The sequence below is a fragment of the Podarcis gaigeae genome (genome assembly GCF_964106915.1).
Source record: "Podarcis gaigeae genome assembly, chromosome: 6".
Lineage (NCBI taxonomy): Eukaryota > Metazoa > Chordata > Lepidosauria > Squamata > Lacertidae > Podarcis > Podarcis gaigeae.
In genome coordinates this window covers 46095962-46122919 of record NC_139682.1, presented here as the reverse complement: position 1 = coordinate 46122919, position 26958 = coordinate 46095962, and the positions used below count along the sequence as shown (strand labels likewise).

Below are 26958 nucleotides of genomic sequence, written 5' to 3'. Positions count from 1 at the left end.
GCAGTGCATGGAAACGCCGTTTACCTTTCCGCAGGAGCGGTACCTATTTATCTACTTGCACTTTGATGTGCTTTCAGACTGCTAGGTTGGCAGGAGCAGGGACCGAGCAATGGAAGCTCACCCCGTCGCGGGGATTCAAACTGCCGACCTTCTGATTAGCAAGTCCTAGGCTCTGTGGTTTAACCCACAGTGCCACCCGCGTCCCTCTGTTGGATCTTTAGTCTGACCCAATAGTGGCAATGCTTTTATTCTTACGGTAGAGTGTGTTGCAATGTGAGCTTCTGAGATACAATGCATGGAATTTGAGATCTTGCTATTTTGGCAGATCTTCTTTAGCAATGTGTTTCTATTATTTTTACAAAGTTAAATCACGTACACCTTTGCCAATTGTTTGATTCTGTTAAAGAATGAGTGCAAAGTTCACAATGCTCTACCATTCTCTGAGCCATCCTGCTCTCTAGTTGACTCACACCTTTGTTTAAAAACAAACTTGGATGGATGGCCATGAGTCACCACTGAAAAGCTAAAGAAAACAGGCTCACTTCATCAAGCACGTATACTGCTGCACAAAACTGTTTACATAATTTGCATCCAGTTCAAACTGGGTTGGAAATGTTCCCAGTCAGAGGCATACCTAGTGTCCCTTGCACCCATGGCAAGGAACTGTATTGCTGCCCCCACCCCCCAAAAATCTGAGAAGCAGTAGAGGTTGCCTGGACATCAGGAAGGATGGGCCTCCTCTGGGCTGGATGGGACACCCACACTGCTCTCTACCAGGAAGCTGCTCTGAGGACCCCTTTCTGTTCCCCCCAGCAGCAGCAGCAGCAGCAGCAGCAGCTTTTCCTGCTAGAGATCTCAGCAGATTCCTCCTGTGGGCAAAGCAGGGGCTGGAGTGCTGAGCCAGGGCGTGTGTGCTCTCGAGGTGTCATGGGAGGACTTGTGCCCAATACGTGATTGGGGGGCAGGCCAGCACCCCTGTTTCACCAATGCCCTATTTCCCTCTGTTCTTGAGTGTCAAGAAAGGATACACGGAGTTGGCCTTTGACCATCAGTCATGTTTTCACAGCAATATTAATAGTAGTATAAAATACAAATCATTGCACTGATTATGAAAACCTACTTACTTCTAGATTCTGGAATAAGGCAGGTTTTTAAAATTAGGACTCCAGAATCCTGTCTCCCCCAGAAGCTTTCCAGAGCACCATTCAATATTCCATGGAGGAGTCTCCATCACAGAGCAGATGCATTGGACTTGCCAGTCAATGTAATTCCTGTGATCACTTGTGAACAGTGTCAGAGAAGAGATGTTGCTCTGTGGTTGTGCACATGAGAAGGTCCATGGTTCAAACCACAGAATCTCCAGGTAGGTCTGAAACTGTGGAGAGCTGCTAAATCAACATCTATGAGTACTGATCTAGATTGATCAGTGGTCTGGCTAGGTATGAGACAAATTCATATGTTCCTACCCACATGGTGGCCCTCAAAAGGCATTTCAAGGCAGTTTCCAGTTTAAAACACAAGCTCTATATGTGGGTGGGTGAAGGAGTTGGTGTTTATGCATTGACCTCCAGATGTCCTGAAAACCAGCCGGCCTACTCTGATTAAAGACTGTGTTGCCCATTAGGGGAAAAAATCTAAAAGCCACAGTAGGACAATACCTTTATTAGGACAAAGCAAAATTCACAAAGTCATGAGCAAGCTTATGTTCCCCAGAAACGGTTTTTTTTCCAGCCAGAACTTGACGGAACTCAGTTCCGGCGCCTCTCAGGTGGGCGTCATTGCCATTATAAGGGAACAAAGGAGCCATTCATGGTGAGTTCTGGTGCCTCTTCTAGAAAAATACATTGCCTGAAACACTTAGTCAGGCTGGATGTTCAACAAAACAATGCAAAGGGGAGAAAAAGCAGAATATGATGTCAAAGCCCCAAAGTCTGCAGTTTGTAGCAGTGTTAAGAGGGTATTGGGCAAACTTCATTAAGTAAGCCTCTGCTGGATGCTAAACAGATTTCAGGTTGCACCAAGGGCTACTGGGAGAAAGAAGCAATAATAGCAGCTCCCCCACTTAACCCCCCCCACACACAACTTATTAAATCTATTTCCAAATGGCTGGCCATGTTAATCTCAAGCAGCAAAAGCAAATATATTATAGTATAACTTTTGGGGGACCCATTTCCAGCAGTTGCTCGGTTCTGTCCCCAGCACTAGAACTGAATTCTTTTACTTTAAACAAATGAAAACACAGCTTGTGAAATAGCTCATCATGGTGCATTCATGTGTAACCATCTGCCCATCTGACTTGGAAAAACAGAGCAAACCCTCCTGTCGGGTGAAAATAATTCCTGTTCCATTCTCAGCATCTGAGCCTTTTCATACATTCACCCAGCTATGCCACTGAGTATCCACCTAATAGAGTGCCTGAGGCTATTCCCAACTCCACAAAAAACCCCAAAACCAGTGCTTAAACATCCACACTTTACATGTTTAGGTGTAGAAAGACTTGCACCTTAGTCCTGTACACACTTTCCTGGGAGTAGGCCCTACTGAATTCAATAAAGCTTACTCGCAAATAGACATATGTAGGATTGCACTGTTTATATGCTATTGGAATGAAGCCAACAAAAAAAATAGGTCCTTGCCCCAATGTGTTACAATCTAAATTATGGCACTTGGGGAAAAGAATGAAGAGGGGAGGAAATGGGAGAGGAAAAGATAATGTATGCACCTAAAAAGCAAGAATGTGTGAAGCAACCCTCATTAGTACAAATGGGTGTTCAACTCTTAATGAGTCTAGTGCGCCTCCAGATTTTTCTGAAGTAGTCTAACTACAATTCAATGAAACAAAACAAAGCTAATCCAAAGTTTTAAGAAGGGCTTATCTATATAAATGTTACCTGACAACATCATCTCATTAGAATACTAAGGCTTCAATTAATTCAGTGAGACTTCTCTGAGTAAACATGTATAAAATAGTGCTTTGAATGAGGATGGGAACTGTGGTTTTCAAACTCAGAATGTATAACAGTCTTCTTAATATGTGCCATTGCATTTCGTAAAGGATTCCCCATCTCCCAACCCTTAAATGCTAAATGCTTTTGTGCCAGTTAAATTAACTTCCTTCATAGTACCAGATCTCAGTGTCAAAGGGTTTCGCCAAATATGTCCATTTCCCCAGTTCCTTCCTTATTCTTTCTTCTTTCCCTTTTCAGGATTGTCTTTCCAGATACGGTAGGTAAGAGAAGAAGCTAAGGTCAGCCAGGCAAGGTAAGGCAGCATCAGCAGTGTTGCTGTTTTGTTAATAGGGTACCAGGAATACATCGTGGCCAGCACTAACCCATAAAGACCCACAATGTCGATCAGGGCCTGGAAAAGAGAAACAGCAATGTCTAAATGATTGACACACTGGACAGAATGCAAAAGACGCAATCTCTTCTTTTACCACAAGGATGAGAATGATCCTACACAAAGCAAGTGGCTGAGCACTCCAGGACTGCCCCATCTGCTCCCATATACCTCTCAGGCTTTTCACGCCAGAGCTTTTTGTCAGTGGAAGCATTGCTCCATTGGCAACTGGAACAAGTTGCTGGTCCCCTCATTTCCCTGCCTCCCTTGCAAAGATCTTTGCACGATGTTCTTCTGCAGGAATCAGGACAGAAGCTTTTATTTAGCAGGCACTAGTGGTAGCTCAGTGCACAGGGTCGATCCAGATCAAAGTGGTAGAGCAAGGTTTTCCCAGGTGTCAACTATAGAATCCTTTCTCCAGATACTATGCTTTCGTGCCAGTAGACAGCAGAGCATAGGATTGGGCTGGGTGGCCCATATTCCTTTTAGCAGAGCAGAATAAGAGTTATTACCCTTATTACCAAATTTTCCAAGTTGTAATGTCACTTCCATCTGTGCTTAGAAATGTTGGCATTCTTCCTCAGTTCCCTAGAGGCTGGAATTTAGCCATCTGAACACTCCAGGCTCTCCTTTTCTTCATCTCTAATGCAGCGCTAAGTGTCTAAATGTGCTAATCCAAACAACTCCTATCATACATATTCTCTTATTAACACTTTGGCATTTTACAGTTTAATAAGGCACATATGAATAATGAGCGCACTGAAGCTCTGGCCTTTGCTAGCTGATTAGGTCAAGGTGTGGTGCTCAGAGCTGCTTATCTCAAGACACACCATTCTCAACTGAAAAATATGGATCACCCTGATCATAACGGTGCTAGCTTCACACCCTTCTCGAGGCAGCCAGCTGCTTTAATTTTGAAGGCAGTAAACAGAACTGCAAGGGGCTGATATCACTGGTGGGAGCGAGCTGCAAAGTGGATACAAGCCATGCAAGCCTTTTGCCCCAGTTCATCAAATTCTCCTTGTAACTAAATGCCAGCTACAAACATTATGGAGGACCTCGCTTGAAGACTCATGTATTGTGTGCCCAGGAAACTTTAATTGCCCCTAAAACACATTAACCTATCTGCCTGCTTTGTTCTGTAGCAGGTTGTTTTGCCCTCTTTTTCTGCTTTACCCTTTGGGAACATGGACAGAAAATCAAGGGCTTGGGGCCAGAGAGAGCAAAGAACAAAGCCGTAAAGGAAGTAGTTCTAGTTCGTTTGTTACATTTATATCCTGTTTTTCTTACTGGGAACTTTGCCCCTATTTTCTCTCCACAACAACCCTGTGGGGTAGCTTAAGATGAGAGCTTATGACTGGCCCAAGTTCACCCAGTGAGCTTCATGGCAGAGTGGGTCTCTCCACAGTTCTGGTCTAACATTTGAAGCACTGTCCCACTGGCTCAACAACTGAAAGCCTCACTCTGGACCTTCCTAGTTTTGACATTTCTCACAAAAACTCAGTATATTTTGAGGCCCAGAAATAGTGTGTGCGTTTACATAAACATGCCTGCTAGAGGATTTTTTTTTAAAGAGTCTGCACATTCCACTGAACAATTTTAGCCCAGCAGTTTCCTAGTCAGCCTCGTTGGAGGTCCCAAAAAGGTAACTGCAATACAGGCAACATAATGGTACAGCAAATGTTTGGGATACATTACCAGCTTTAGGTTGTGAGCGCCAAAGAATATAGGAGTCCATGCCCAGTTCAGTGCAAGCTGAGCTCCATAGAGGCCCAGTGGGACAACTGCTTGACTGTTGAAGCCATCAAGGTCCTTCCACACCAAATATGAAGCATACCTGCAGAAAAGGAAACCAGACAATGCATTGCTTTTGAATGCCACATTATCAGCTGTGCTTCAGTAGGATTACTACTCTGAGCAACCCTTCCCGTGTAAGCCTTAACACCAGTGAAATGCAGCTTAGATGATGGCTTAGTACCTTTGAAGCTTTTTCAGTAGAAATCTCAAAGATAAGACATAACAAATCTATGGTGCCACTGCACAAGCACTTAGTTTATAAATATAGCTAGAATCTCACTACAGAAAGCCTGCAACTTACATAGGGGTTACATTCTGGGGATCGCACCTAAAGCCAAAATTTTGTATAGTCGAAACCCATTGGGTTCAATGGTGGGTCGGATTGCCAATGTCATTTCCCCAGGAACCCAGCCCCCTTTCCACCCCTTTTTAGTTTTTTGCTACACGTGTAAAGCTAAATGTGCACAATATAAATGTGTGTAAGTTGTGGGCTTACTCTATTTCCCAGAGCTAGTTTAATGTTGCATCATTTTCGTTTATCACTAGCAATCTAGCAGGAGTTCTGAGCCCCCAAGGAATCTGCATTAAAGAAGTAGTGCAGAAGGGTCTAAGATATTAAGTGCAATTCTGCACCTGTCTACTCAGAAGGAAGACCCACTTTCAATGGTACTTTGGACTTAACTCTTAAGATAGTGTGTTTGGGATTGCAACCTAAGAGTCGCAACTTCTGTCCTCCTGGATGGAGACAGTAGACTGGAACATCCTCATTAAAGGCAGCATCCTGACACTACTTAATCCATTGCAGGGGGCTCTAGGATAGCCATTCCCAACATGAAATGCAAGAAGGGAGACGGAAGCAAGGAGCCACTGGGTCAGGATTAATTGCAACAGGTAGCACCCAACTGAAACCTACTGAAATGAAGGTACCCGAGTTAGTTGTGTCTATTCCATGGATCTATGTTGAGTGTGACTAACTGGATAAATCCCACCGCGAAGAGGAAATCAGCCAACTAGTTGCTACAATGGAAGCAGCAGAGGCAAATGGAATTGCTGTCAGTCTGATCCCATGTATTTTTTCTTGGACCTAAGTTCCACTGAATTCAGTTGGGCTTGCTTTCTAGCATGTGCTTAGGACTGGAGCCTTGAGTGAAGAGGAAGGGGCTGCCCAGGAAGCCTTACCCCATGCTTGTATACAGTGTCGTCCAAGCAACTGGGAACATTTTATTGGGTGGACGCCATGACGGTTTCTTCAGATCTTCAAACCACGTGGGCACTTCCTTCCGAGTGAAGAACCAGCCCAGGAATCCACCAAGATGGGGCAAGGCTGTGAAGCCAAGAGCATGGACCCACATCCTCAGCCAGACAGTTCTAGCAAATACGGATTGCGCCTGTGCCTTTGAAACTGAAAATTGGTAATTGTACACCGTTAGTTATTTTCACATTGGGAGGTACTTACTCTCAACTTGAGATGTGTTTCCTTCTGTAGGTTAAAGGAAAGAAAGCAAAGATCTTTTTTCTTGTGTTGATTAAAATGAGGGACAGATGTAGATGCTCCTTTTCCAATGATCTTTCCTTCGAGGATGCTGTTATTAGCATTTTAAAGTTAGAGTAAGCCTTTTACTATATCAAGAATACTTTTAAGACCATGGCAATCTAATTTGGCAAATTTATCTCCCCTTAGCAGTCTGCTGCTGTTCTTCAGGTAGGCCACTTATGACCCGTTAGAAGCTTCATGTTCAGAATTAGCATATATGTCTTGCGTATGGGTTGCTGGAGACAAAGAATAGGGGATGCTCATCATCTGCTGTAGGAGACAAGATGCTGTAGTAGATAGGCCTTGATCATAGAATTGGAAGGGATCTTAGAGGCCATCAAGTATCAATTCACTGTTCAATGCAGGATGTGCAATGCTGGTTGTGACTACAGCATCCCTGCCAGAAAGTCACTCAAGCTTTATTTAAGGCAAAGCAATTCTCATGTTTTATTTTTTCATCTGGCAGACCCTTACCTACATAATTACACTTCACAGCTGTGTACCAGACAGCAGATTCTCTAGTAGGCAGTCAGGGATAATGATCAGAAAACAGATTTAGTGTGCTTCCCCATACCCTAAAGTACAGTATGTCCCATTCATTTCAAGTAGTTTTAGGATTATAACTAAAGACTTTTTAGTCCCATTGAGAGCCTGGTGTTAAACTAGAGTTTGCTGAGGAACAGATTTCTTATCAAACAGAAAATTCTGATACTGTTCGCCTTAATGGGACATCAGGAAAAAAATATTTCACACGCCCTGCAGCCTGAATGCTCTGTTAAAGATAGGTGGAATAAACAAGTTATTTTTGATCGCTTCATTTAATTCCATTGGGAATTTCCCATAGGCAAGATGTTTTTTCTTGACTGAAGTATTTCCTGTTTTCAGTTTTGTTTTGTAAAAAAATTACTTCCAGCGCCACAGACAACAGGAATCTTGATTCCCATTCTGAAGTTCTAATACGTATTCATAGTCTCAATTTGTAACACTATGATGAACAGATGAGGAGAATAGGTAACACTGTAGGGAGGATCATTGTACATTTATAGAATTACAGTATTATTTTTTTAAAAAAACTCAGCAACAGCAAGAGAGCCCTGCTGCTGCAGCCTGCGAAAACGCTTCTCACAGACGGCATATGATACAAGCTTTCGCGGACTAGAGTCGCGCAGGAAAGCTCTCCCGCCACAATCCAAGGGCGTTCGGTTGGTCACGCTTCAGGGTGACACGGGTCTTTGCTGTTAACATTTCTAGAAAGACGGAGAGGTGCCTTGGCTTGACCTTCCGCCTCGAGGCAGCCCAGCGTGGCTTAATTGGCTGCATGCTGTATGTGTTCTGGGGAGGGGGGGGGAGCCATTGCGCCCGCTTTGCTTCTTTGAGAGGCATTCCGTTGTCCGAGCGGATGGAACGTCCCGCTTTGCAACAGAACGCGACCACCCTGGCAAAGTTGCGCGGCTCGGGCGCCCCCCACGCGCCGCCTTTTGTTTCTCTTACCTTCCCGGAGCGGAACTTCGCCGTCTTGCCAGGGCGGACGCGAGGAGCGAGCCAATGGGCTTCAGCCTCTCTCGAGCTCTCGCTGTGCCCGAGCTGCGGGAGGGAGAGAGCAGGGGCGAGGCGTCGCCTTTGCGAAGAGCCTGTGTGGGTCGGGTTACACAACAGGGACTGCGGCGTGCAAGTACGATAAGGAGAGAGGAGGAGATCGCTCTCGCGCTCTCCCCGGCGGCGCACCATTTGTGTAACAGGCTGCAGAGGGCGGGGTACAGCAGCCACCCTTCTCCGAGGCCAGTCACCCGTCGGAGTTGGGCTGAACGGCTTGCGGAGCCAGGCCGGGCTGAGGAAGCATGCAGGCATCTGACGAGCTGGGGCAGTTCCTAGAAGAGATTCAGAGCTGAACCAGGAAGCTTCTCCTTTAAAAAAATATCCCATCTGCCATAATCAACTCGTCGAAGGGCCTTGGGCAGGCCATTGCTCAGTCCTCACCCAGAATATGGTGCTGATAGTAGTGTCCTACCTCCCAGGGTTGTTGTAAAACCTTGGTTAAGGCGATTCTTAAGAAGAGGATGAGGTGGTGAGCCAGCTCTCAGCCTGTACACCAGGAATAGAGCACCTCAGGCCCCATTATAACCCTCCTGGCCTCTCCCCAGGCCATCTTCTGCACCACACTCCTTACCAGCCCTTCTTTGCACCCCCGGTTTTTGACTGGCTGCAATATGACCTTGAACTGATAATGCTTATTGCTTATCTAGATAGAGGATAGAACCTAGCATCCTGTACAACGGTAACATTTACATTGTTGCTCTGCTCACATTTGCCTCTGGCCCTTCCCGCCAATGGCATGTGGAAGGTTTCACTGGAGGAAATGTGACCCTCGGGTTCCCCACCCTCCTGCTGTACACCAAAGAGAGCTGCTAGCCTAGCCTCGTATCGCTGTCAACTCCCTCCACTCATCTTTCATCCCTCTGGGTTAGCTGCTGGGCATCCGGTGGTCCTCAAAGGGCCAAATTCTTGTTGCAATGCTTACCAGCCAAGATAATGTCTACAAATCTCTTTGAATGCTCTGGTCTTCCTCAGTTCCCTTCAAACTCCATGCACCCCTTCCCATGCATTTGAAACAGGCCTTTTGAGTATTGAAACCCTTGGTGCATAAGCATCTGAGCTGTTGCGTTTGCTGTTTAATTACTGATGCTCTTTGCTGTGCAACCTTCATTAACCATATGCACTTGGGAGCACCTCTCTGCCAAAGTTAGCATAAGCTACTTGAATAAATAACAGCAACATTACAGATGCATGCTAAATGCAAATAAAAGCTAGACATCCATTTCCATTAGTGGCTTGCCTGCAACACAGAGAGCATTAAAGACTCATTCGCTTTGGCTATGGATAGTTATCTAATTTTTTATGCCTCAAAACAAGGCTCATGTGTCCAGATGGAATTTAATATTATTGCTGTTGCACATAATTAGTGTTATGTTTTATTGCACTCGAATGGTGCTAAAGAAAATTATTTGGTGGGAGACATTTGTGCTAAGGAGCAGATGTGAGCTGGTGTGATTGTGCAGAGCTTTCTGTAAGTGCTATTAACTTTCTGCATGCAGCTGTCCCTTCAAAGTAGCAAGTGAAATGCATTAATCCAAGAATGGGCATCTGGATGCCAGTACAATGCCTGTTGCGGCAAAGAGCTTGAGCAAGCAAACTATAACTAAGAAGTATTACTAAAGTCTGAGATCAGCTTTGGGCAGGACACCTTCAGCAAGCCTCCTCCTTTAATCTTATCTTCTCACTGTCATTATTGCCACCTGCTGTAAGAGATAGTGTGCTGTTCTGCTGAGTGTTTTAGGTATGGGAAGCTGGAATTAGATGTGAACGAGCATTTGCTTCAACAACACAGGGAGCAGAGATACTTTATGTTCTTCAGCATAGATAGTCACTGACAATGGACTATTTATCCCAAAGCAATTTTCTTCATAGGGCCTTTGGGAATAGCTCACTTGTGTTTTCAACTTCTTCTTGAGACAGAAGAGCAAACGCTCTTGAGATCCTTGCAACGGAGTACTTAATATTCTTCTTTGTTTGACAATAAGCAAGGAAGAACTGATGTGAAGACTGGATGACAAATAACCGTTCTGCTACATCCAAAATTGGTCTGCATTGTTGGCCTAGGAGAAATCTGGAGCTCCAAGTACTGCTTAGACCAGCTATTGTTGTTGTTTAGTTGTTTAGTCGTGTCCGACTCTTCGTGACCCCATGGACCAGAACACACCAGGCACTTCTGTCTTCCACTGCCTCCTGCAGTTTAGTCAAACTCATGCTGGTAGTTTCGAGAACACTGTCCAACCATCTCGTCCTCTGTTTTCCCCTTCTCCTTGTGCCCTCCATCTTTCCCAACCTCAGGGTCTTTTCCAGGGAGTCTTCTCTTCTCATGGGGTGGCCAAAACCCAGACATTAATTACATGTGTTTTTATCGAACACATTTACTCTAAGAGATCAGGGAGGGTGAAAATAAAACCAACACAGAAGGAATTTAGGACAACATTGCTGGTTCAGTGCTGATTCTCCTTACAAGGTGCAGTATCCCAAGTGTGTTGGTGGGAATCTGCACTTGTTATGGCTATTCTTATGTCGTATGAAGGAGCACATGTGATCCATTGTTTGGTATAGATGGTTCTCCAAGTATTGAGGATGAATATGAAAAAAATAATAATAACAGGGAGACCTGGTATTTGCACATTCTTCTGTGAACCCACCTGAAGTTATCTGCTTGGCTAGACAAGTCTCAACCAGATCCCCATGCTCCAGTTGCGCAAATTTGCTCCAGAGCCAAGATTGCAGTGTCCACAGCAGACACTTTCATAATGGAATTGCTTTGGTAATGGAAATCACACTGTAGGGCTGTAATCTTAATGCTTCTTTCTGCCTGACTGTTAAGCCAGTGTGCACCTGGGTATCTAGGGAAACAGTTGCTACTGTATTAAATGCAAACTGGAAAGAGCAAACTGTGAAGTTAATGAGAAACCCATTTTATTTACTAAGGCCATAGGAGAATGTTGTGATCAAGGAAGGATGCAATCCCTTTTGTTAGCTCCCTTCTCAGTTGTCAGATAAGTGTTTGCTATATACGTGCATCACTGGTGTTATTTGGATATATAATGGCAACCTGGTCCCCATGCCATTAGGTAAATCTGATTCTCAGTATGCAAACTGGACCAGACCCAAAGGGAACAGGCTGCATCTACAATAGTACAAGGTGTGCTGATCTCCAGTTCTAAAGTGTGGGGCACACATTTCCAGGATTCGAGTTTGGCTTTGCAAGACAAAGGTTTCAAAGACCTCCAGAACAAAATGATCTCCTTGTGCCATGGGTCATATAGCAAGCACAGCAGGAGTTGGACTTTCAGCCTGTCATAAAATATATCCGTATCTCAGGGGTAACTGCTTAGAGCTGATTTAAGTATGATGCTGGGCATGTATTAAAAACAGCAGTAAACTTACTTGTGCAAAATCGCATGCACCCAGGGCACTGTGTATCCTTCCTTGAATATACAACAAGGATGGAGACCCTGTGGCCCTCCAGACATTGTTGAACTCTATCTCTCTTCAAGCCAGCATCAACAGTGGTCAGGGACGATGGAAGAAGGAGTGCAACAACATTGGGAGGACCACAGCTTCCCAATTCCTCCTGTGCAGGTGTCATGAGTCCCAAAGCGTCACTATGCTGAAGAGTGGGGTGGGCAGGCTGGGGCAGATGAGGAAGGGGACACAAAAAGATGACATAGGGGTTCTGAGACCAGGAAAAAGAGGCTGGTTGAGGCAGGTAATTCCGCTTCCCAGGATGTGACTACTTTGGATGGGGAAGCAGGGTCTCCCTTAGTTACTATGTCATCTTAGGGCAAAAACATACTATAGGGCAAAAACATACTAAGACCAGAGGCTGCCACTGTAGAAATACCCTCAGACACATTGATGCAGAGACACTGGGGCATATAGGATTAGAAAAGTCTGAGGCACATTTTTTCTGTCCTGAGCTCACCGGCTGCCCCCATCCTGTTTTATTTTTGTTTTGGTTATGAATGTATTGGCCATTTCGGTACCAATTTCTATTTTAAAAAAAATCTCAAAGCAGCCAATAGAACATTACAAAGTATCAAAATATAACATGGCTATGAGAGTCAATTATATGCCTTCCTCTTGGGTCTCTTTCTCCCCCAGGACAGCTGCTTTAAAAAAAAATGTCCCATGAGATTAGATGAAGGAGGCTCAGATTAATTTGGTGTTAGGCCCATTATGGAGCTATTAGGCAGCAGTGAAGTCTGCTTCAAGACTTACATTCCTTCACTCCAATGCTACCTTAGGTGAAAATTTAATTAGGTCTTAACCTTGGCTGTTGTGGAGTTAATAACTACATTTGAGAAGTTTGGTTAACTACCATTATAAGGCTCTCTCTTTTTGTGGGAGGGGGATTGTTAGACAGCAGCTGCCCTTTTTATGAGGGCCATTTATCTTTTGTTATGTTTAACCTTCCACTAAACAAAGAGGGAGAGAGAATCCTACAGGAGCAAGTGCAGCTGGTAGCATTCTTGGTGTGTATCTTTTTATGGGTGTCTGCTGAACCTGCTATGAGACAGGAAGGTTAAGAATAGACTGTGATCCCGCTTAAGTTACAGTAGCACATTGCTCCCCACCTGCCAATGTAATGCACGCTCAGTAGAGTTGGACCTGGGGGTTACCAATGCACTCTTGTTTCTCTGTGGATTAACCTGGTTCCTCAAGTGATGCGGGCATCCTTGGTATCCACAGTGTTAGAATTGTTTAAATAATCATTATTGTCCCATTTCTCTGGGGTGCTTGTGAGAGCCTCTTGCAGACCCCACCTCATCAGGAGGTCCATTCCACCCAGTGTAGAAATCAGGCCTTTGGTGTTGTAGCATCTACCCTTTGGCATTCCCTTCCCTTGAATGTTAGACAGGTGCCATCTCTGCTCCCTTGCCAGCACCTGCGAAAGACCTTCCTCTTTTAACAAGCCTTCTAAGTTGAGCTCTTTCCTAGTCTGCTTCTGTACTGGAATTGTTTTGAAAGGAGGGGAATAAATTGAACAAACAAATAAATAAAATAAACTATGTAGACAGAATGAAAGGGCTTTCATGCGATGAAAGGGCTGGGACACGAGTGACAGCTGTTCCTCTGGCACTGCTTGGCTGCAGTTGCATCTCATTGGCATACCAGGGTGCCAGGAACACTTAGAAGGGAGAGATAGTCAAGGGCAATATCCAACGTGATGTGAGCAGACTCCTGCGCATGCAGCAGCACTTCCTTACCCCACCAAAACTGCACAAAACCTGCTCCACAGGGCCAGGTGACCCTCTGGAGCAGAATGGGGGGGGGCACAGGTGATTCAGGGCAAAGCCAGCTAAAGCAACAAATGCATCAGAATAAGGGAGGCATCAGTGCCAGGACTGTCCAACACTTGGTAACCACGATGAATAGATATGGCGTTAAATGAATGTACAATTTTCTGTTTGGATGCATTTTGTTACCTTTGACCCCTCGGAAGCAACATGATGTGTGGCAAACTTAGTGGGCCAACAATCAGTTTCACATGCTCCTATATGTCTCTCTGTTCAGATTCCAGCTCTGTCCTGGGCTGCCATGTTTGGACCTCTTTCATTCAGCCTGTTGTTCCTCCAGAAAAGCGACAACCTGCTTTGTAAGGTCAGTGAGATATCTAGCTATCCTCAGCCATTCAGGATAAGGCAGGTGGTATATTAAAATACAGGATTGCGCTGTGGTCTAAACCACTGAGCCTCTTGGGCTTGCTGATCAGTAGGTCAGCAGTTCAAATCCTGCAACAGGGTAATCTTCCATTGCTCTGTCCCAGCTTCTGCCAACCTAGCAGTTCGAAGGACACTAGTGCAAGTAGATAAATAGGTACCACTGCGGCGGGAAGGTAAATGGCATTTCTGTGAGCTCTGGTTTCTGTTATGGTGTTCTGTTGCACCAGAAGCGGTTCAGTCATGCTGGCCATGAGCCAGAAAGCTGTCTGTGGACAAACGCTGGCTCCCTCAGCCTGAAAGTGTGATGAGCGCCACACCCCATAGTCACCTTTGACTGGACGTAACTGCCCAGGGGCCCTTTACCTTATATTAAGATAAGGAGCATTAACAGTAATGACAATTCTATAAATCCATAAATGGAAAACCTATTTGGGAATTTTAAACTCAGGGCCTGGTTGTTAAGTCATGCAGGAACATAGAAATTTGCCTTATACTGAGTCAAACTCAATGTTTGTATCTAGCTCAATGTTGTCTACCCTAACTGGCAATCCAGAGTTTCAGACTAGTTCTCTCCCAGCCGTCCTTGGAGATGCTGGGGACTGAATCTGCATGCAAAGCAGATGCTCAATTCAGAGTAATGGCCCTTCCACAAAGCTCTACTTCCCTTTCATTTTATAGCAGGGGTGGTGAATTTGTGCCCCCCCTCCATATTTCTGGATTACAATACCCCATTCACCATTGATGATTGGTCATGCTGGCTGGGGTTGATGTAAGCTGAATCTCAACATCTGGGGGGCCACACATTCCCCATCCTTACGTTAAAGAGTATGCCTAAATTTTCTCCATTGCCTGATTGAAAACGGTCAAAACTTATGCATTTGGGGAAATGATTTCCTGTGGAAGATTAGCGGTGAAATCAAGTGGAAACTACTGGTTAGGATGGAGCAGGCAGGAAAAAGTGTCAAGGGTGCAGAACAACAGATGCCTGCAACTCCAGAGGCAGAGGCAGTGAAGGTCTTTACATCCAGTTGGATGGCTAGTTGATGTCTGGAATGACATGGAGATGCATTTTTGGGGGGTTCCAGAATCCTCCATGAGCTCTTTGAGCAGCTGCAGCTGCTGTTAGAGGCAAAGAGCATTAGTGGGAATGACTGGCACAAGCTGGCATCCAGACTTGGCATCTGTGGCATGAAAATCAGGTGACTTTTAGTTTTAGGACCGATTTCGGTGATGTTATTTGATATTGTTGTGCTTGTTTTTATTATAGCTTGTCTATTTTTATCCGGACTATAAGCCACCTTGGATATTTTACTGGAAGGTGGAATATAAATTGTGTCAATAACTTACCTACCTTGGAATGGCAGTAGATTCCACATGCACACAAAACTAGTTGGGTAAGGCAGAACAATAGTGTCTTGCCAGGACCTGTTGGTCCAGTGTGCAACAAAAACATACAAATATTAGTTTGAAATTGACCAGCCATTGTGTTTTTGTCACATTTGGGTTGACTGTTCACAAGGATGGCCATGGCAGCTTCCAGTCAAAACTCCTACAAATGCAATCCTATGCATATCTACTCAGAAGTATGTCTTATTAATTTCAATGAAGCTTACTCCCAGGCAGGTGTGCTTAGAATTAATCGTAACCTAAACCTACCTTTTTTGCCTGGGATTTTGTCAGCAAGTAGGCAATGTTGCTTTTATGGCTATTTAAGACTGTTGCCTTTTCCTGTCTTCATTAATTGCTTTTAGCTTCCACTTTCCTTTTATTGTCTTTGTTTATTAGATTGCCAGCGTGTCAAATGCAGGAGGTGAGATGAATCTCCGTGCTTCCATCTTTCATCCTACACTGCAGGTAATGTTCTTAATACCCAGGCTGTTTCCTGACAGCCATTTTATTTTGCATTCATCCTGATTTGTTTGCAGAGAGATCATATGATATCACATCAAACAATTGTTACCTTACTTATTCCAGTGCACTTTCCTGTCACTTTATATACTCTAAGGAACCTGATTGGGGGGGGGGGGTGAGGAGCTGTGCAGAGTGCAGGATCCACTTCCATTGCATAAGCCAAGCCATGGCTTGGTGTGAACGGCAGGGTCTCGGAAATGAGATTGCACTCTTTTTGCTGCTGTGCCACACTGAGCGAAGACATACTTGACTTAGAATGTTGTCCAAACCCTCTCCCAGACAAACCATAAGCTGTAAGCTATAGGGAAAATCAAGATGGCTTCTATAAACTGTACAACCTCATGCGGTAAGTGGGATAGCACAGCTTTGGAAGCATAAATCCACTTTTAAAAAAAACATGAAATATCAAAACAAAGCCACTTCCTAAACTGCTCTCCACAGCAACAAACAAAAACAGAAACACATTAAGGAAACTCCTTGTATTTTGAGCTCATGTTCATACACTTAAATAACATAAACTTAAACCCATCTGTATTTGCATATAACTTTTATTTTGACATATATATTACAGAAACTACCATTTAACATTTACTTAGTGCCAGTAGTGTGCCAGGCACTTCACAATTCAGAAGTACATAGAAGGCATAGCTCTCCAGGAAAACAACCCAGTGCATTCCCCATGAATACCCCACGCAACGGATGCTGGAGTGCTCATTTGGGGAGCGTGATAAGACGCACCTTCGCTGTATCTCCAAAGGCAGTAGCACCACCGTGCCCCCATGGAGGGGTCAGATCTTGATGGAGGTAGAAAGGCAAAATTGTTTTTTGCTTGGTGCATGATGTGATACACGCAATAAACCTTATATACCCAAATCCAATAGTAGGTCTTTCTTGGCCTTTTGAGACCAGAACAACAATCCCTGCTAGATGTCTATGTTGTATTAAAAACCGCAGAGGGACATATTTCCAAATCCCAAAGCAGTCTTGTGTCTACAGCAGGAGATATAGCTGTAGACTCATTTCCTCCAATAAACACTCAATTCAGGGTCTGCATTTAGAGCTGGAATTCTCCAAACTCCTGGCCATGCACACCACATTGCCATTAAGCAATGTGATTTGAAGAGGACAGCCCCTTTCCCTACTTGTATTTATTTCCCCGGAAGACATTCCTTCTTCTTCCTCCAGCGATTCACACGTCCAGCAGTGATTCACTTTTCGAGCGATCGCCTTGCAGGTAAGGAGGCAAGATAATGAAAAGCAATTCTGCTGGATTCACTGATATCCTGGGTACCTCTGGATTATTAGCTTCATTCCCTTTGAATCCCTGAGGACAAGGGGGCTGTTAAAGCTGGGTGTGATGCACGGAAAATAATAAGCAGCTTCTTAAATATAATACAGAACAAAGGGAGAAGATTCATAGCTACATTATGGCTTCAAGTATGTATGTAAAAACTTAACTGTCATCCCCAAAGATTTCCTTAGTGGCTCATGTAGTTTAGACTGCTGAGCAGTCTACTTGGAGAAGCATTGCCTCTACCTATTTCATGGCTATAAACCCAGAGCTGCCACAAGTGTCACCAGGAGTGTTTCCTATGCTCTAGAGGGGCAACCAATTCTATGGCACAGATGGAGACTTTAAGTTGGAAACCCTTGAAGAAATGAGTTGGACAGAATATTAGCTAAAGCCTTTAATATATGGGGGGGTGTGGGGGTGGGAGGAAATTCATTGCTAGGTAAGAGACCTAGTCAAATGCTACTGACCAGCCCCCAGGAACGGTGTTCATTTGGAACCTAAGAGGCACCTGCTGCATCAGACCAGTGGCCCATTTAGTCAGTGGTCCAACCAGATGCCTATGGGAAGCTACAACAGCACGCATCCCTCCTGTGGTTACCTGGGTGTGTACTGTCTCCGAAACTGGAGGTAGAACTTATCCATCGATAGCCTTATTCTTCATGAATTTGTCTAATCCTCTTTTGAAGCCACGCGTTCTTCAAACGTTTAAGCAGCATGTCTCAAACCAAGATGCTGGTGAAGCCTGATCTCTGCCTCTACCCAGAACTCTATGCTCTGAAATTTAAAATGCTTTATTCAGCATAAATTAGGCAAACTTGCACAAATGCTGATTTTGCAGAATTTAGACCGCACTCCTAATTCCATTTACTGGGGAGTGAGACCCACTGAATTCAATAAGATTTACTTCAAAGTAGGCATGATTAAGATTGTCTTGTTAGTCTGGTTTTCCTAATCATGGGGTGAAAAAGCTATGGAGGTCACTGGTGCCCCACTGCTAGTCATTAGATATTTTGGTTAGCCACCTCTGAGGTTTCAGCAGCATTGCCCATCATTTCAGATGTATCTTCACAGTCGAAAGAGCTTAGATTCTTGCTTATTTTGTAGAAGAATCAATGCTGAGATTCTCAAGAAATTAAATTCTGCATCCAGTACCCTAGCCTGTGTTTCTGCAGCTTCGTCGTTTACATATGCCATATCTGCATTCACTGTATCATTATTCTGTATCATCAAATATTATAAAAATATAATATTTGAGTCACTTATACAGCAGTTGCTAGCCTGGTCCCAAATGACAGAAGATATGACATGACATGTTTAAATTTGAAGCAACTCAGAATGGTGCAACCTTTTGATCTACACATAATTCTCCATCAGTAGAAACAAAAATTCCTAAAGCGATACAAAGATTTATTGGAGCAATACCTGTTCCCAACAGATTCCTTTTCTCCCACAATTTTACTTGGCTCTTCTTTGGCAGAAATGGCTATTTGTTGAAAATACATTGCTGCCACAAATCTCTGTACGCGAGTTCTCATTGCTAGAACTTTTACCATCTCTGTATCTCCATGGACACTCTGGCTGGTGAAATCCACAGTGGTTGACAGCCACTGTGTGGATCAGCTAGTACCAGGGCCTCCCGGATTTGCTTTTTTACTCAAATTGTTTGCCACCCGGTCCTTCAGCTGAGTGGCAGGATATGTACCTATGCAGCAGGGATGAGCAACCTTCTTCTTTCTTCCCTGCCAAGGGCCACATTTCCTTGGGAGAAATCTCCCAGGGCCTATATACTGGCAGCGGGCAGAGTATGAGCCAATGGTGGGTGGTGCCAAAGATCAAAGTGTTTGGCATAAACTAAACAAATAAAAACCACCCTGCTTCAATTTTCACCATGAGTAGTACCTTAGATTCCCAATCTTTTGTAGATCTACTTAGAAGTAAGCTACCATAGGCTTGATAGATTAGATCCACATAAGTGTACGATGGATTTTTTTTTTTGTACAACTGCTGTTCCAAAAAAGATTCTTTTCCTACTTTAGTATGATATACAAACACACACAGCAGAAGCCTACTGATCTGTTCTCAGACAAATCCCAGTTTTAGCATAGCCAGCGGTAAGGAATGATGAGATGTGCAGCTCGTCGCCAGACTATAGGTTCACTGGAAACAAAATGGGACTTCAGAAAAGAAAGATTGCATTGGGCAGGGATGAAGTTCAGCATGCATCAAGACATAACCACGACAAACCTTAAGGCCATGACAAAGTTAAATTATTGTTAGCCAAATAAAGCATTTTAAACAAAACAAATATTGCTGGCATGCACATTCAGAAGAAATCTAGGCGGTGTGACTTTTTTAAAAAAGCAAACAAACAATGTACAGAAAATGCATACATTGCTTCTAAGTATTTGTCTTAAGAGCTCTTGGAAACCAAGAAAGAGATGAAAGAAGCTACAAAGTAAGCGTTTGCCTCATAGCTTTGTAAAGGGAGGAACTGCAAAGCAAGGAAAAGGAATCCTTTGTGCTCAAAATCTTGGCTTCACTGCAGTCAATGCAGTTTTATCCTAGTTTAAAAGCTATACAAAACAAGAGTTAAGTAAGCAATGTGGACAGGTTGGTGGGGTGTTGTTATTATTATTATTTTTGTATTTTTTATAGCTAAGCAGGACTTTGCAGCTAAAGACTGAAAACCAGAACTCCTTCAAATGGCAAGTTCCAGCTCTGCACATTTGCTTGGAGTCAAGGACAGCTCCAATCGTGCATTTCCAAATCCCATCAATTTCAGTGGGAGACATAAGCACACGCTCAACTTTCACACTAAAACCTGTAGGAAATGCAGCCTGATCTTCTGCATATTTACTCTGATCGGATTGCATTTATTAGGGCAAAGTTAGAGAGCCTGTGGCCCTCCTTACAGCTCCCATCATCCCTGACTACTGCCCATGCTGTATGGGGCTGATGGGAGTTTGTGTCAAATAACATCTGGAGGTCTACGGGTCCCCCATCCCTCATCCCTATCTTACGTTAGGGGTACCAATTCATGTGCTGACTTTTTGACGCCATTTGCGTCAAAGGGAATTGAAGCTTTGTGCTAGTGATTGTCAAAGGGGTAAATAATTATAATGGAATCAAACAAAAAAAAAAAAGCCTTCCCAAATTCCTTCAACAACTTTTTGCCCCCCTCCCAAATTGCATACACAGACTACCTGGTCAAGGTGGACAGCAATAATGCTGACACGCAAGGAATCAAGAGATCTCTGTTGCATGAAAAGAAGCGTATTCATAACTTCTGCAGTGGCTGGCGCTCTCCACTGACAGAGAAGAATCACTGCAACTAAGTTAAAAGTAAGTGAGGACATGAGAGTGGCCAACTAATTGAGTACTGAGCTCTATGCCTGATCAAGGAATAATCTGGTGGATGACAAACAGGTCTGCATATACAGTGGAACCTTGGTTTTCGAGCATCTCGGAAGCTGAATGTTTCCGTTTTCGAACGCCGAAAACCTGGAAGTAATTTTCGAATGCGCCTTGGAAGTCAAACAGCTTCCGCTGTGTGTTTTTCAATTTTCTCAATAGATTTTGCTGACTGCCCATTGCTCCTTAGTTTTTGAACGTTTCAGAAGTTGAATGGTCTTCCGGAATGGATTATGTTCGAAAACAGAGGTTCCTCTGTAATGAAATATTTTAGACATTGTCTCACCCGGCTGTCCCTTCTGGTACAGGCTTTGTCTAGGTGTACATCTACAGATCTTAAAAGGTGCTACTCATGCTGATAACCCAGGAGTGGATCTACATGATCTCCCAATCAGCGACATGATTATTTCAGCACTAGAAAAGCATAAGGCAGTGGAAGAATTGACAGCTGTACTGAGCAAACAACAGTGCTGTGCATGCTGCTTGACCTTCTGCTTTCTTTAGGAATGGAATTGCAAAAGCTGAGATTATGCTGGCCCTGAGAACGTTCTGGAAAAGGACTTGTCCTTAAGAGATTTCAGGGAGGCTTTTCCTCTGGCAACACTGTGAATGTAACCAGCCTGTTGTTTTCTCACGCCCCCCCCCCCCCAGTGGTCTCTTGAAGTAATAAATCCTCTCCCATACTCAGTTCCACCTTTTTAAATACTATCCTGCGGATTTCTTGTGTTTGAAATCTCCATGTGGATGGTTAATAAGCTGGTGTCATATTGGAAGGTGATAAAGAACCATCTGGCTTCCTTTGGTTGTTTCCTGAATCCTCCTTGACAAGTGTCACCTCCCAGGAGTGAGTCAGTGGCTGGGATGCAAATGGCCAGTGACACTCTCCTTCCCGGTCACTGGTTGTTGAAGAAGCGCCGCATCACAAAGTGGCCCAGCAAAATCACGACGGCCACTGCCACCACATACTTCCAGTAAACGTTGCTTAAGTCCAGTGCTGCCGCCTAGAGGAGGAGGGGAAAAAATACTGTTACCTGCAGAAATGTTGGGAAGGACCCATTCCAGGGCAACCACAGCAATTTCTTGGCATGTATTTCCCCACTCCCTGAAAGAAAAGTCAGATGCCAGGAAGGTGCACCAATAGCTTAAGGGAGACAAGCCTGAGGTTGCACAGGTGCACCAACAGTGTCGACCTGGCACCTACCCCCAAGGCCCTGCACACCCCTGATCTCTCCCCCAACACCTTCTCAGTAGACAGCAATGACTCCACAGTTGGGAGGGCAGCTGCCTGCCATTGCCCTACTCCTGCCCACCCCAGATCAGCGCCAGCATGCTTTCATAGTAAAAGAAATGTGTGTGTGTCTTTTTAAAAAACCAACCCACTCATCTGGTTCACTGGTTCACTTACCCATCCTCCCTGCTGGGCAATCCACTGGGCAATGCGGTTTCTAAGCACAAAGTCAGCCATGTAGCGGGCAATCCTGCTTAGGAAGCCGGTCAACCCCTGCTGGTACACATGGATTGCCATCCTGTAGCCGAAGCCCAGCAGTGCTATCACACGACCCCAGTTGATGCCGCTCTCAAACAAACTGTGGAAGAGACCATATTATTATTATTCTTAGAAAATTCAGGCTACGTTTTATGGCCAGCTCTTTGCTACCCTCTACTGAGGCACAGCTTGTTCGCAGTCTGCTGCTGTAGCATTAAAAGCAACTTTCTGACCTGCCCCCTCACCATTCAACAGCGTGCTAGTGTCTTCCCCTGAGCAGTGCTAAGGCACAAGGCATATTTAACAAGACTTTTATATTGCCGAGGGGGGGGGGGGGAAGGCTGTGTATGTGCCTTCAGTCACTCGGATCTTGTTCAAGCTGTTCCTCCCAAGAATCCAAATGTACACAGATTACTAAAATGTAGATACTTTCTATTCAGGTACTTTTCTACAGCTGAGAAGTGTGCGTCCCGGAAGGCCAGCCACATGGGCTTCTCAAGGGCTGCAACTCCTCTGGAAGTGAGGCTTCATTCATTCATTCTGTTTCTAATCTACCCTTCATCATAAAGGGATCCCCGGGCTGTGTACAGCAAATGATAAATACAACAACACAGCAAATATATATGGGGGGCGGGGACCAGAGACCATGAAAACATCTATCTTACAGTTAAGAATCACGATGAAGAACAATTCTCAGCTCACTCCTCCCCAAACGCCTAACAGAATGAAAAGATCTTTACTTGACTACGAAAATGTGTGGCCAATCCACAGCTGGGAGGCCACAGTAGAGAAGGCCGTACCCCAAGTCACCATGTTAGGTGGGACCAGGAGTAGGGCCTCGTCCACAGACTGTAAGACTTAAGGTGGGAGATATTGGGAGAGGTGCTCCTTCTATAACATGCAATAAAAAGAGGTAGAAGCATCCCAAGACAGCAGAATGAACTGCCATTTCAGACTGCAGGTGGTGATGACTTTTTAAATATATATAATATTCATACAAATATACTAATAGTCATACAAATTAAAATGAAGAAACAACTTTGTAATAAATTTACACTTAAAAGCACACACACAAATATAGTACTCCCCACCTGTGGCTTCAAATGGTACCTCTCTCCCCTAAATTCTGCTTGAATGCACAGGCCAAGCCTGTACTGCCTTAGCTGTTTTAATTCTGAATTTTAGATTGTTGTAACCTGCCTTGGGACCTGCTGGCAAAGGGTAAGTAATAAATATTATAACAATAAGAATATAATGAGATCTGCTTTCAAAAGTCATATTGGAACAGGGTTAAGGCTCAGTCACGTAATTTCATCTAAACAGAAAACAAATTTTCTTCTGTTTGTACAGCTGCAACACCACATTATGTTCATACTGCGAAGTACAAGCACTGGTCTGTAGCAATGAAAAGCACAAAAAGTGATGGGCTGTGGCAAATCCTATCCTCAGTTGCAACCCATAGCGCCATTTACACTGGAGGTGCCCATATTCTACAGTTGAATAAATCTGACCCTGTGTTCAAGTGCTAGCAACATGGTCGAAGGAAAACAGTGTTCACTCTAGAAGCAAAGCAGCACATACTTGCCTTTGGCATCCAAGAAGAAAAGGGGAATAAATAAGACTTGTGAAAGCTGAGAATCGCTATCCACATAAACAGCAAGACACACCCCATATTATGCCTGCTCTGGCACTTAAATCTTCAGAATAGCTCTGCTCTGGGTACCACAGTCTTTAGGGGGAAGGAGTAGGGCCTTTTCTGAGGTGGCACCATCTACAGAACTATGCCACCTCTTTTTGCAGGATGCTCGGAGACGTTTGCCAGTCAACTTGGCTAATATTTAACATGCAGATAGGTAGCCGTGTTGGTCTGCCATAGTCAAAACAAAACAAAATTCCTTCCAGTAGCACCTTAAAGACCAACTAAGTCAGTTCTTGGTATGAGCTTTCGTGTGCATGCACACTTCTTCAGATACACTGAAACAGAAGTTTCCAGACCCTTCTATATAGTGAGAAGGTGGGGAGGGGTATTACTCAGAAGGGTGGTGGGAATGGGTGATTGGCAGATAGCTGTGATGAGCCTGTTGATGACTCTTAACGATTGCAATAGGTCTTACAGGAAAAAGCAAGGGTGAGAAGGTGAAAAATGGCTTTGTCATTAACATGCATTAACATGCATTTCAACTTGATTGTTAGCTGCTCAGAGAACCCCTTTGGCTGACTGGCAGAATAATAAAAAAAAATCACAACAAGATTATCATTATTTTTGTGATGGTGGTTGTTGTGTTTTTTTAAAAAAACAAAATTATAAGACAAAATGAGACTTAAACATGGAAGCATGTCTCATTAGGTTGCATAACCTTGAAGATTTGTGTGCCATTGTAAAAAGTTCAGCAGGCATAGTATGGAATGGAGAAAGTTCACACACACATCATCACTGAAAGAGAGGGAAGAGAAAGCACTGTAGGTTAATTTACCTGGTTGCAGCACACTGACCACCTCAAGGTGGCAAAGGGGTGAGAGCAACGCTGCTTGGCTTCCCAAGGAGGGGAGAGCAGGAAGAGAGGACACAAGAGACAGTTAAACAACATTCACAGGGAACGAGTATGGGTGCACCCGTCTACAGGCATGTATGCGCTGTGGGTCAGGGAGCAGAAAGAGAATTATGAGGGAGGCCTCTGACCCAAATCCTTCTTTTGGCAACTGACCACCATGGACAAGCTCAGGGCCGCAACAAAGCTGCTTGTCGCCAGACCACCTATGGTAATTTTCCTACCTGCCTGCTGGTTTAGAAAGAACTTGGCAAGAGGGAATGGGTTGATCCCTTCACTTTGCAACATGGCATGGGGAGGGTCCAGGTGTTTGGCTCACTACTTTGAGCAGAGTTTCTGCAAAATCTACCTTGCTTACACAAGTGGCGTGAACATGCAATTAAAGCTGTGTGGGTCAGAAAATGACAGTCAAGATGGAATCCTTGTAGTGGCAGCATTTTTTCCTTAAGGACCAAAAATGGGTACGAAGTCCCTTACTAAATACTGCAGTTACGTATCTAGTCCACACTTACACCCCTGTTTTAATCACCTACTTTTCTGTAATGACTTTTGTGAAATATGCTACTATTGGAATGCTTAGTAATTTATCAGCTGCAAGAACATCGTAAGACCTGGAGGACAATAGCCTGATATTTATAAATGAAACAAGTACGTTTTTAAAGTTGCTGTCCTCCAACCCCAATTGTCGTCGTCATTATCATTATTCTTTTCCCAGAGAATATGAATGCAGTGACCCACATCTTTCTCTATACGTCTTGTGTATGTTAAATTTTTGTTCAGGCATATTGTTGTCCTTTATTTATTGTTGTAGGTTATTGATGTATATGTTTTTATTTAACTAAATAAACAGATTTTTTAAAAAAGAAATAATCTCAATTAAAACCAAAACAACGTCAATAAAATCAAAGCAAACTACATTAAAGCAACAAGCCCAAAATTTGTCTCAATCTTCTCCCTCTTCTTATGAGGGAACCTAACAGAGCAACATCTGAGAACTCTTCATATCAGAAAACTGAGCCAGCCTCTCACTTTTTGGAGAGGGAAAAGTAGAGTCTGGGTGACCTACCTGGAGGCTATTTTGACGAAGTACTCATAGGCATTGTCCCTGGAGGGCTTCAGTGACTTCAGCATTGCAGAGAACTCGTTTTCATACCGTTCTTTGATGTCATCCCCTATGGAGGCCAGGCGCCTGCCCACTTGGGTGGTGATGCTGCCCAAGAGACAAATGACAGTGTTAGACATGTCTGTGGAGGCAGACTGGCATGCGGCTTGCATTTTAGGTATAGGTTTCAAATATGTGCTCTTACCTGTCACGCTCTGGCTGCATCACAGCTATTTCTGGATCTATTGGCACTTCCTGCCCAGTCTGCTCCTGCTCCTGCTCCTGTTGGTATCGATAGAAAACATAGCTCTGGAAGACCTCTTCTGTCTGCTGTGCCACCTGGTCTTCTGCAAAAGGGCAACAAGGTGGATAAGAAAACAGGTACCTCCAATGTAAAGAAATATACAATAATAAGAGTACATTCATTTGTAAAAAAGGAATATACAACGGGATAGACAGGAAGTCTAGTGTGTTGGTATGTATATGGTTTTTGGGGGGGGATTTGTTATTTTTTTGATTCATTTTCTTTCTAGGTATATAAAATTTGTATATAATTTTTGTATACATGTTGAAAATTGTATTATAGTAAGTCCTGTAATGTGACGTTTACCAATGTAATATAAGAATGTTAACAAATAAATGATATGCAAATTCCAAAAAAAAGGAAACAGGCACCTCCATCTAGAGCAGAACATGCGGGCTTCCAGAAGCTCCAGCTCCCAGGAAATGCAGCCTGGTCTTCTCCATATTTAATCTGATCGGATTGCATTTATTAGGGCAAGTTAGAGAACCTGTGGCCCTCCTACCTGACCACTGGCCACACTGGCTGGGGCTGATGGAAGATGGAGTCCAACAATGTCTGGAGGGTCACGGAGTCCCCATCCTTGCTATATATGGGAGCTGAACTCAATTGCCTTCTCCCACATGAACCTGCCACCAACAGATCTGCTTTAGAGACCCTTCCCTGGGTTTCCCCCTTTGCCCCTTTGAAGGCTAAGCAAGTAGCAGTGGGAAACAGGGCCTTTTCTGTGGTGGCATCCACCCAAGCTCCTTCCCTAAAATTCATCAGCACTTCATTTTCTATCTTTTAGGTACCAGCCCAAGCCCATCCTGTTCTCTTGTGCTTTTAATGACTTTAATAAACAGTATTTGAGGTCCTTTATAAAAAAATATTTCTGCAATTTAATAATTGCTTCATCTGGCTTGTAATATCCTAGTCTTCATGTTTGTCCATTCTGTGAAGGACTGAACTAGACATGCCATTCAATTG

The 26958-nt window shown here is 44.0% G+C and overlaps 4 protein-coding genes across 6 annotated transcripts in view; 2 read left to right on the top strand and 2 right to left on the bottom strand.

Annotated features, from left to right (window-relative positions):
* Window positions 1–7477, top strand: part of OARD1 (O-acyl-ADP-ribose deacylase 1) — a gene marked incomplete at its 5' end in the record, with an annotated part of 34715 nt that extends 27238 nt beyond the window's left edge. The window contains 2 exons of the mRNA XM_083745153.1: window positions 3207–3261; window positions 5942–7477. Coding sequence (XP_083601279.1) covers window positions 3207–3246 — 40 coding nt within the window. The 3' untranslated portion in view covers window positions 3247–3261; window positions 5942–7477. The remainder of the gene's footprint in view (window positions 1–3206; window positions 3262–5941) is intronic.
* Window positions 1–26958, top strand: part of ETV7 (ETS variant transcription factor 7) — a 741840-nt gene that overhangs the window by 58410 nt on the left and 656472 nt on the right. The gene's annotated exons all lie outside the window — the stretch shown is intronic.
* LOC310847374 (translocator protein-like) lies at window positions 1643–6488 on the bottom strand (the record flags this gene model as incomplete). Its single annotated transcript, XM_083745120.1, has 3 exons — window positions 1643–3360; window positions 5038–5176; window positions 6316–6488. 3 exons carry the CDS (start codon window positions 6486–6488, stop codon window positions 3181–3183), a joined length of 492 nt encoding a protein of 163 aa, XP_083601246.1. The 3' UTR covers window positions 1643–3180.
* The window catches only part of BAK1 (BCL2 antagonist/killer 1), a 41267-nt gene continuing 30685 nt past the window's right edge, over window positions 16377–26958 (bottom strand). For 2 of the 3 annotated variants that reach the window (XM_083745102.1, XM_083745103.1), the window contains 4 exons: window positions 25894–26035; window positions 25653–25796; window positions 21957–22137; window positions 16377–21552 (listed from right to left, as the gene is read on the bottom strand). In XM_083745102.1, coding sequence (XP_083601228.1) covers window positions 21445–21552; window positions 21957–22137; window positions 25653–25796; window positions 25894–26035 — 575 coding nt within the window. In that variant the 3' untranslated portion in view covers window positions 16377–21444. Of the gene's footprint in view, window positions 21553–21956; window positions 22138–24208; window positions 24571–25652; window positions 25797–25893; window positions 26036–26958 lie in introns of those variants that run through there. The other variant, XM_083745104.1, reaches the window with a different exon arrangement.